General features: G+C 39.1%; 1 protein-coding gene across 1 annotated transcript in view; it reads right to left on the reverse strand.

Annotated features, from left to right (window-relative positions):
• map1sa (microtubule-associated protein 1Sa) overlaps nucleotides 1-11,359 on the reverse strand; it is a 28,018-nt gene extending 16,659 nt beyond the window's left edge. The window contains exons 1-2 of the mRNA XM_079594066.1: nucleotides 11,068-11,359; nucleotides 4,178-4,279 (exon numbers count right to left, since the gene is read on the reverse strand). Coding sequence (XP_079450192.1) covers nucleotides 4,178-4,279; nucleotides 11,068-11,224 — 259 coding nt within the window. The 5' untranslated portion in view covers nucleotides 11,225-11,359. The remainder of the gene's footprint in view (nucleotides 1-4,177; nucleotides 4,280-11,067) is intronic.
• Between the last annotated feature and the right edge of the window lie 628 nt (nucleotides 11,360-11,987).

An 11,987-nucleotide genomic window follows, 5' to 3' on the forward strand; every position in this document is an offset into this window, starting at 1 on the left:
GTATGTTTAAAGGGGGGGTTGATTATGATTTCACTTTTCTAACTGTAGTTAGTGTGTAATGTTGCTGTTTGATCATAAACAACATCTGCAAAGTTACAACATTAAAAGCAAATATCTCCCTTTGCTTTGAACTTTGAAAGAAAAGGACTACAACAAACGGCTGGTAGGAACTACACGACATTCCTCCGGGGTTAGTGACATCACCAACCATAAAATTTACATAAGCCCCGCCCCCTGAACACGCAGTCCATGTTGAGAAGAGGGAGAGTTGTTGTAGTCGAGCACATTTGTGAGTCAGCTCAAACTTTAGCATCCGTCTTTTCACATGCAATAGAAAGTCACTGTGTGCATCTCACAACAGTTCCTATACGAGCGATTTATAGATTGCCGTGACTGAATATGCTAATTGAAGATAGTTAACTCCACATCAGCAACATAAATTCATCAACTAACCATTCAGAGACGTCCTGTTGCTTCTACATGTTGTCACTTCTTGAGTCTCTCCATCTTTGTCTGACTCCGTTTTAACATTAAAGGCAAAACAGTTTCTGTCATTTTAGTGTGTGTGTGTGTGAGTGGTAATCGCAGCTGCTAACACACACAAGCTCTTGAAGCTCCGGGCTTGAAGCTGTGCCGGGAGAAGCAGCTCATTTGCATTTAAAGGGCCAGGCACAAAACGGTGCGTTTTTGCAAACCCTCAAAAAGTGACAACTTTAACATGCTTTATAAAAATATCTGTGGGGTATTTTGTGCTAAAACTTCACACACACACTCTGGGGACATCAGAGACTTATTTTACATCTTGTGAAAATGGCATTTTACCATTTAATTTTTGTTGTTTTTAGTTTCATTGCATTTTCGTTAATTAAAAGCTCAAATAAAATAAATATTAGATGCAAAACATAAACAAAATATAGAAATGTTGTCTTCGCAACTAAATAAGTATTAAAATGACTAAAACTAAAATATTTTACTACATAAATTATATATAACATTTGATTGTTCAAATTATAATACTAAAATATAAAACATGAACAGATTTCACACAAAAACCCCCCACAAAATTAAAACAAAGCTAATATTTAAAATGAAAGCTGAAACTATAAAATATTAATACGTGCTATAATAGTACAATAAATAAAATACTGTTGCACTGTGTCATGTAAATCATGTAAAGCAGTTGTTGCCCATCGACAGCTGTGTGAACACAGGCCATTTGCAGTTTAAAAGAGCAAAATCTCCAGCAGTTGACATGCGTTTTCTCCATTACACACGATAAACCGTCACACATCGCTCAGCCAAGCCCAAACTACACTCATAAAGTGAGGAATTATGAGGAATCTCAATCAAAATGGCAGAAAGAGAACATTGTGCTGTAACCTCAACCAAGACACTACTACACAGAAAAATAAACAATATAATCTCATTTGTAAATAAATCAGATTATTGGAATATGTTTAACAAGAAAACACTACCATCTTTCTACTTCAAAATCTTATTTAAAGGTACAATATGCAAGATTTTCTGCCGCTAGAGAGCGCTACATTCCAGACAACAACAGCGGCGTAGCTTGATGACGATGTGAAGGAGCGAGGAATGATGGGAACTGTAGTTTTTAACTCCACCGTGGATGTAAATCAGTCAGACGGGAATCGAAAAATCATGTTCATGGATGAGGTAAAGTTCTATTTTTATAAATGTTGCGTTTAATGGCATGCTACTAAATTGGTTATCATGTTACTGTATTTGTCGAATTCATTGTTTTGATAACGTGCGCAGTTTTACGTCTTCTAAACAATTGTTGTAAAAGTGCATTCGAACACCCACATCATTTGCCAAAAGACGGATTAATCTTTATGTATAAAACATGCTATATTTATATACATGGCCATAAACACCAGACGTGATAAACAATGTCAATAAACTAAACACAAGCCTAAAGCAATAATACTTTCTTACATAAACATAACTATTACCGTTTATAGGACTTGTGTTTGTCGACAGAACCGGCTGCAATCGCTAAAGAATAACTGTGCTCCATAACTGTACGTTCACACCGCCGCCGACTTGAGCTTCCAAAGTTACCGGAAGTCATAGCTCAACTTTATGGTAATGAGCTATGACGCGGTTCAGCGGCAAGCCGCCAGCAACCAATCGGAATATAGACGTCCTTTCCGGAGAAACATACAATGTAAACTTTCGTTCCTACCAAAACAAAATCTCAGAGTCCGACGTCTTCTCCGCAAATACAATACAGCAGCACCAAACACAACAACTTCGCGATGATCCATAATGATCCAGTGATACACATTTGAGGATGAGCGCAACTTTTATTGGAAATATTTACGAACGCTCGTTTTAAGCGGGAATTGCACTAGATGCAAATAATAATAATAGCTAATTATTATTTTTCCCGCCGACCAAATGAGACCAAAACGGTTATAAAAATGCTGTCATTATAAAAGGTTTCTAGGGCCAATGTATTGCTTGTTTTCTTCTGTTTACATTTAAATGTTGTGAACTTCTCTCCGCTGTTACGTCAGAGCGGCCAAAGCATCAACAAGCTTCCCCGTAGTTTTTGACAAGCGTCCTTGACAGGGCGGCCAGAGCTTCTTTGCAGCTCAAGTCGGCGGCGTTGTGTACGTACAGTAACGACTGCGCGAAACAAGCTAACGTTTGTAGCTAGATAGACGCTACAACTACAACTTCCGCATTTGTCCAGGACTCCGCGCAGTACGAGCGGGAATCGAGAGTAACGCGGATATGACGCCATTGACTGGCGACTTCCAGCTCACCCCCGCTCACACGCCCGCTTCCTCGGTTAAAATCGCAATTTTCTCACGATTGAAAAATAGTTGGAAACATTTGGGATATTGTAAGTAATCAACTTAACAAAATATATAACACTGGCCTTTTGGGATATTTTAATGCAATAATTTTACATATTGTACCTTTAATTACAACTTGCCAATTCTTTTTAAATGTTTGTGACATTTACTAGCAATTTCCAAGTGAAACTGGTTTCTACACCATCCCCCCCCCCCCCCGCACTCCCCCCCCCGCCCCCCACCCCACCCCCACCCCCAGTTAGCTAACAATCAGCAGTTAGCGGCTCACAGCCAGGATGGCGGCAGCTGGTCACTAAAAAAAGGAGTCAATTTGTGACATTGCTGATTTAATCCTCACTGTAAAGACATCATTGTCCATCCTGACCCACTTCAGCAAAGCTGTCAAACTTCACATGCAGGTGACAGGAGAAACGCAAACTGGCTTCATCGGTGTGTTAACCACATTTCACCAACACAAGATCATTAAACGGTCATGACAGGATCTGTAAATCAAGACAGGGCTGAAAATCCACTGGACATGTATATACACCCATGAGAAAGAATAGGAAGTCAGATTTCATTGCTGAGGTCAAAGCAAAAGAACCAATCACCAGACGATCCCAGAACAGAGCTTCACTGATGCAGAATCACATCACACGCCTTGAGAATATACAGCACACACTGAACAGGGCTATGAAGGATTCCCTGCAGCACGGCTTGAATAAAAGTATTAAAGATGACTTGGGCCTGGAGAATTTCAGCGGTTCGATCAACCTGACTGGAGGGACTTTTACACCGTTTCAAGGACATGTTGGTTTCCTCATTTTTCGCTGATTCATGATAAAAAGTTTCAGGCCAACATATCTGCACACATAAAATCTTGTGTGAAGTTCTCTCTTTACAAACTTCTATTCACTACTGATCAAAAAAGGAGGAGTAATATAATTACATTCAATAATTATTTTATACATACTCGCTCACAAAAACCTTTGCGTTCCTTCATGAAACTTTGCGTTCCCCCACGAAAAGTGGCGTTCATTTGCAGAAAGTTTTTAGTTAAACCAAAAACCTCTGCGCTCGCTCGCAAAAACCTCTGCTCTCATTTGCAAAAAGTTTTTAGTTCCCCCATGAAACTCTGCTTGCAAATCTTTTGCATTGCCCCGAGAATTACCGTCCAAACGCAAAGGTTCTTAGCACAGTGAAAAAAACAAAACCACAAAATCATTGGAATATTATTTCTTCCGATGTCATATCCTTCTCCATCCCACAATATTCCACAGCTCTCCCCCCAAATTGAAACTGCCAAAACAAGACAAGGGAGAATACTTCATGTGCTGTTAGCTTCTTACCTTTGAGGTCCTCGGAGAGGCAAGCGGAGTGTCTTGAAATAAACAGCTTGAGCTGCTCGTCTATGTTGCAGGCGGTCAGGTCGACGTCCCACGAGCGGATACCTGTGCAGAGACAAATCCAGTCAGACCTCAGTCAACACAAGCGAACGCTCAATTATTCACCGTCCACATCATCCTGTGGTCCACGGGACAAGAGACAGTGACACAGACTATTAATAAACCTCCTGGTGAGATTGTCTTTGTCTGCTGTGAAATAAAATGGAGTAGGTCAACCACAGACTTGTGAAAACATGAGACCTAGCAACTTTCTTCTTCCAATATGTACAGATGAAACTCGAAAAATTAGAATATGGTGCTAAAGTTCAGTAATTCAACTTAAAAGGTGAAACTAATATATTATATAGACTCATTACATGCAAAGTGAGATATTTCAAGCCTTTATTTGTTATAATTGTGATGATTATGGCTTACAGCTTATGAAAACCTTTTAATAATATTCTATCACAGTTTCCATAAGCTGTAAGCCATAATCATATAACAAATAAAGGCTTGAAATATCTCACTTTGCATGTAATGAGTCTATATAATATATTAGTTTCATCTTTTAAGTTGAATTACTGAAATAAATGAACTTTTGCACAATATTCAATTTTCACCTGTGTAACTAAAGTTATAAAATGAGGTTAAAGTCAAACTTTGTTTGCGATTTTTGTTCTTTGGACAGAAATAACCTAAAGACAAAGAGCCACAGAAGATATTACAGAATTCAAAAATCAGAATTTCCCTGAACCAAAATAAGATGACCTCTTTCCAGCACTGACTCATTTAAGAAAACTACTGCAATGACTTCAGGTTTCTCATGCACTGCCAAACACCAGCTCGGGTTTAGAGTAAGAGACACCAATAGTTGGGTTTCCAGCAGTGGTGGACCATGACTCGGGGCGGGCGATATACCGGTAGACACTATTAACTGCTAGTTTTGGACTATCGTCTCTATCGCGGTCACGCTCATGTGACGTTGATGTGCTGCGCGGTCCCGAGAGATTATCGTTTGCATGTGTTTTTGCTATTGCGGTTTAAAAACAAGTGATTTTAAACTATTTAAGCACAGTAAGCAGTAAAAGACAACTGTGTCTCAGTCTCAGCGCTGTCTTAAAAACGTGCGTCATGAAGAGCAAGTGAAAACTGTGCTTTTCGCCGCCTAATTGGTCTTGGACGGTTAAATACACACATCTGTGTCAAAGTGACCATGTCTTTTGCAAGTAAGCGTTCATTTATGTCTTGAAGGTCCCGTTTTTCCTGTGTTTTTGAAGCTTTGATTGTGTGTACAGTGTACACTATAACACGTGTTCATGTTTCGCGTGTAAAAAAAACCTGTATTTTTCACAAACTGTACTTATCTGTATACCGCTGTTTTCACTGTGCTAAAAACGGGCTGATGACTTCCTTGTTCTATGAAGTCCCTCCTTCAGAAATACGTAACGAGTTCTGATTGTGCCAGCGGTTCCTGTGTTGTGATTGGACAGCAGCTTAGCGCACGTTGCCCAGAAAGGTCACGCCTCTTACCATAGTGGAGATGCATGCGCTCAGTGTTATTGTAAACATGGCCAAACAAAGCTGATTTGAATCTGGGATGAAAATAACAGCGTCTCGACGACAAACACACTCTACAGACGCAACTCTTCCTCTTCTCTGTAGGAGCGCAACAAGACCACGCCCCCTTTGTGTATTCCTGTGTGCGGAGGTTAGTCAAAAAACTGTTCTAGTGACGTCATTAAAGCAGGAAGTAGAGATGTAGTCCAAACCGTCCGCTCGCTGTAGGCTTTGAAAGGGGACTTCTGTTAAATAAAATATCTCGCTTGGCATTGAACTTTGAGCTTTATAATTTATGCTCTAACAGCAACATTACACACTAGCTAAAGTTAAAAAAATGGGATCACGAAGAACGGGACCTTTAAGTGTATGTAAACAGTTGAGGAAGAAAACCTACAAGTATATTGGATCTGTGCAGCCGGTCTTATTATTAATGCTAATCGAACAACAAAAATAGAAAATCTCTCACTGCTCTTGAATCAAACCATGTGTAAGTTCATAAGTCGACAGCATTGCTGAGTATTTCCTCCTTAAAACTGCAGTGAACCAAAGACAGTCTCAAAAACACGGTTTGAAATCGCTGGAGTTTCTGACGTCACACACTACCTTGTAACCAATCAGATCAACGTGTGATCGTCAACCAGTGGATCTCTGAGTGAGTGAGTGAGTGAGTGGAGGCGGGGCTCATTTGCATGTTCATAGAACCGCGTATACTAAATGAGGCAAGGGTGTCGAGTTACATTCGAGCTATTTTAAGGCATGATGAATTTATTTCAAGGAAAGAACGCTTAAATATGTCATTTTGCTGATCAAAGATGAGTTTTAAGGCATAAAATGATTGACTACAGCGGGACTTTAACAACTTTAACAAAAGTAGCTTGTCCAACACTGGTTGCTATAGCCTAGGTGTTGATATGCAGCTGCCGAGGAGTGTTTGTTGAACAAACGGGCTCAAACTCAGACTGGTGTCCTTTAGAAGAATAAAGGCGGCAGCTGATCGTGTTTTAATGAAAGTGGTGCAAAAAAATTGGGCCTACTGACTTGAGGGCCAAACTGAAGAATTTCAACAGTGCTGACAGCATCTAAACCAGAACAAATCTTATTCCTGTCAGATTATTGTGGTGGAAGCGGCACGTCTGACCAGGAAGAGAAGGAAACGCTGGCCACAGTCAGAAAGAGGATGTGTGTGTATCAGTCACACGGCCCTTGTGTATAGTCACAGATAAAGAGACTGAAAATCAAAGGAGAGCAGATGATAAAAGGAAAATAACTCCACTGCACACACGATCATGTCTAACCAGTGTTTTCTCCCGGTCTGACCAACCAAACGGTTTTCTTTCAACGCAGCAGATGCACCTCACACTTACTAAAGACGAACTTTGAGCTGTGCAAACCAGCACAATGAGGAAGGAGAGGCTGCAAACACAAGATTCGCTATATATAACCCTGCTGTCCATCGACAAAAGATTTGCTTCGCCTTTTCAGGGACTTTCAGCCGAGAGAAAACAAGTCATCGACGCGCATCTGCTGCGCTTATCTTTGATAAGAGTGTGCGTTCAGATTCGAGGATCGCAGGCCCGCAGAGATCTCTAGCAGACAGGCAAGCCATGCTGAAGTAAATGAGCTGCATTATTTATGTTCTGCAGAGCTGCATGTGCTTCGGGATCCGGACTGAGGCCAAGAATCTGGCAAAAAAAACAAACACCTGAAATACTGGGAAACCAATAGCATATAGCCTCACTGAGGTAGGAATTAAGACAAATATATTGTTGCACAGAAAGCCAAGGCTCTGAATGGACATGAACAGAAGGCTTGAAATTAAACAGCATACTGTTATTTAGGCTGTACATTCATTCTCAGAAAAAAAAAAAAAGTGCAAAAATTGCACCTTTTATTTGGCACAACAGATTTTCACTGTGGCAGTTCCCTAAAGGTTAATAGTTCACCCAAAAAGGAAAATTAGCCCATGATTTACTCACCCTCAAGCTAGGTGTATATGACATACTTATTTCAGACGATTACAATCAGAGTTATGTTAAAAAATGCCCTGGCTCTTCATAGCTTTATAATGGCAGTGAATGGAGGATGAGATTTTGAAACCCCCAAAAAGTGCATCTAGGGCCTATCCATCATAAAAGTGCATCTATCCATCATAAAAGTGCATCTATCCATCATAAAAGTGCATCTATCCATGATAAAAGTGCATCTATCATCATAAAAGTGCATCTATCCATCATAAAAGTGCATCTGTCCATCATAAAAGTGCATCTATCCATCATAAGTGCATCTATCCATGATAAAAGTGCATCTATCCATGATAAAAGTGCATCTATCCATGATAAAAGTGCATCTATCCATGAAAAAAGTGCATCATCCATGATAAAAGTGCATCATCCATGATAAAAGTGCATCTATCCATGATAAAAGTGCATCTATCCATCATAAAAGTGCATCTATCCATGATAAAAGTGCATCTATCCATGATAAAAGTGCATCTATCCATGATAAAAGTGCATCTGTCCATCATAAAAGTGCATCATCCATGATAAAAGTGCATCATCCATGATAAAAGTGCATCTATCCATGATAAAAGTGCATCTATCCATCATAAAAGTGCATCTATCCATGATAAAAGTGCATCTATCCATGATAAAAGTGCATCTATCCATGATAAAAGTGCATCTATCCATCATAAGTGCATCTATCCATCATAAAAGTGCATCTATCCATGATAAAAGTGCATCTATCCATGATAAAAGTGCATCTATCCATGAAAAAAGTGCATCATTCATGATAAAAGTGCATCATCCATGATAAAAGTGCATCTATCCATGATAAAAGTGCATCTATCCATCATAAAAGTGCATCTATCCATGATAAAAGTGCATCTGTCCATCATAAAAGTGCATCATCCATGATAAAAGTGCATCATCCATGATAAAAGTGCATCTATCCATGATAAAAGTGCATCTATCCATCATAAAAGTGCATCTATCCATGATAAAAGTGCATCTATCCATGATAAAAGTGCATCTATCCATGATAAAAGTGCATCTGTCCATCATAAAAGTGCATCATCCATGATAAAAGTGCATCATCCATGATAAAAGTGCATCTATCCATGATAAAAGTGCATCTATCCATCATAAAAGTGCATCTATCCATGATAAAAGTGCATCTATCCATGATAAAAGTGCATCTATCCATGATAAAAGTGCATCATCCATGATAAAAGTGCATCTATCCTAGGGCTGGGCGATAAATCGATTTTATCGATTAACTCGAGTGTGTATAGTGTACATCGATGTGTTTGAATGAAAATCGGTTTTCTCTATAATATCCGCCGACACTCCCCTCTGGGCTTCCGTAGTTCCGAACGCGCTCAGCGCGTTTGCCATAGAGCTACACAAATGTGCCAACATGGCAAATGAACAAGACCGCGGCTGCACAAGCACACCCGCCAAAAACATTTACTAACTGAATCGCAGGGCTGCCAACTCTCACGCATTCACCGTGACTCCGGCCCATATCGCCCAGCCTTAATCTATCCATGATAAAAGTGCATCTGTCCATCATAAAAGTGCATCTATCCATCATAAAAGTGCATCCATCCATCATAAAAGTGCATCTATCCATCATAAAAGTGGATCATCCATGATAAAAGTGCATCTATCCATGATAAAAGTGCATCTGTCCATCATAAAAGTGCATCTATCCATCATAAAAGTGCATCTATCCATCATAAAAGTGCATCCATCCATCATAAAAGTGCATCTATCCATCATAAAAGTGGATCATCCATGATAAAAGTGCATCTATCCATGATAAAAGTGCATCTGTCCATCATAAAAGTGCATCTATCCATCATAAAAGTGCATCCATCCATGATAAAAGTGCATCTATCCATGATAAAAGTGGATCTATCCATGACGCATGCTGAATTGACAAACGCGAAAGCGCAGAAGAAAGAGCAAAACAAAACTGGTCTAAAATGTGATTGTCAGAAATGTCAGAGGATTTCAATATAAGAGAAGCTTCTTAAGTTTGTTGCACAGCCCAATTGGTTTGAACTGCGAGGCATCAAAGCTACGGTAGCCTACATCATACATCGCGTCAGTGGTTACTCTGTAGGTGGACTTGGCCATCTGCCGTAAGCTAGTTATTTTAGTTTTATAAGTTATAAATATGGATATTTTTCTTAAACGCATCGCTTCTTATTAACCCCCTGGAGCCTGTGGAGCACTTTAATCATAGATAGGCCTAGATGCACTTTTATGATGGATGGATGCACTTTTTTGGGCTTCAAAACCTCATCTCTATTCACTGCCATTATAAAGCTAGGAAGGGCCAGGACAGTTTTTTTTATATAACTCCGATTGTATTCGTCTGAAAGAAGAATGTCACCTAGGATGACTTAAGAGAGAGAAAATCAAGGGGTAACTTGCATTTTTGGGTGAAGTAACCCTATAAAGCGACATCTTTGTACTTCATTTACCCCTGAAATGTTCAAAGGTACTATTATGCACCTTTTAGGGGTGCATTCGAATAACATTCAAAAGTAACGGCACCAAAATGTTTGCAAAAGGATAAAATGAAATGTTCACTTCACTTAACTTTTTCATAACCAATAAAAAAACGTTTGTAAATTTTTTTTTTTAAACGTTCAGAGAACATTCCAAAATAACATTTTTAGAACTTATTGGGAATGTTCTTAGAACACATCTTGTTTGCTGGGTTACAGGAGTCTTGGCATCGCTGAGCGCCCAGTTCAACAGTAAATATGCGTATATGAGCCCTCAGTGGGCATTCATCTCTTTTAGTTCCTTCTCAGCAGACAAAATGAAAGGAGGTCAAGGTCATAAATGAACAAAAGGGAGTCTCTGGAGTTAGTATATGGTTACATCCATGCCATGTGACAGCTTTCAAGAGACTTTCAATGAAAATTCTCCAAACCTCCCCATTCATATCACCCAGCCTTTTATATAGAAAGTCCTCAATATCGAGGTACATTTTAAAGTTATAATAGGATTAAACAGGCATCAGAAATTTAATGAAACTACAAAATTAGTCTTTCCTCGTTACATTCCAACATATTTGTACTACAAATAATAATAATTTTCCAGCAAGAAGCGCTACAAGAAGACACTGACGTCTTTTTCTGAAGACGCTGCAGTGATAAATTAGTTATGTTGTTTTCAGCGATTTTTCTCTTCATGACGTAGACTCGGAGTGATGGGCGAGGGAAGCGCGCGCTGGCTCATTCAGTCACCATCCCACACAGTAAGACAAATGTTTACCTCTTTCAATCTCGGACACTAGTAAATCCACAAATCCAGCCGGACCGGGCTGTCCGACAATGACGAGCAAGGAGTATTTATCGCTGCAGAAACCGGGACGAGCGCTTCGGTCGGAGTTTTCCATGCTTGCCAACTCGCCGATGTGGTCCGCCGCCATGTTGCAAAGTTTATCAAATTCGCGATGTCCGATTCGCAAACGAACTGTTCATTTGAATCGGCTCTTTTTAATGATTCAGTCGAACCGATTCTCTCCAGATCCATTACGGGGAACTGAGAGGAAAACAGGAGCGACAAACAACACTGAATTTGACACAAAGATGATTTATTTTTTCAAATATGTAGAAAGGTTGAATAACTGATAAGCCAATTATTATTATTTTTTCTTTTTTTTGTATTAAACATTACAAAGCATTAAAGCAATACAGATAAGCATGGAAAAAAACAAAACAAAAAAGATACACAGTCACAAATAAAATGCCAGGGTGACAACAACAAAAAAAAGAGAGAGAGAAAAGAAACTGAATTTACCTTAAGAGGACAACAATGATGAATATAGAGATACAGTTTTCAATGATTTGGGATTAACAGAGCTTTAGTTTCCAAGTATTTGTCTAGATCATCTTTGAATAGAGAAAAGAGAGGTTTAGAGTCAGTACATTTTTGCCTATGTGTGTGCAATTTAGCTAGAAGGAAACAAATTAATTATGTAATATTGTCCTGTTTTCTCTTTTGGATAGTCAAACAAACCAAAGAAAACAATAACAACTGATAAGCCAAATCAGTCACTCAGTTAAAGCAAATTAATCTGGTACACATTTACATTGAATACAACCAATAACACACACTATAGCCTATATAACTTAATCGAAAAGATTGTGATAACAGCCTAATATTAATATAAGTGCAAAACAAAGAAACGC

Source organism: Phoxinus phoxinus (assembly GCF_949152265.1).
Source record: "Phoxinus phoxinus genome assembly, chromosome: 20".
Lineage (NCBI taxonomy): Eukaryota > Metazoa > Chordata > Actinopteri > Cypriniformes > Leuciscidae > Phoxinus > Phoxinus phoxinus.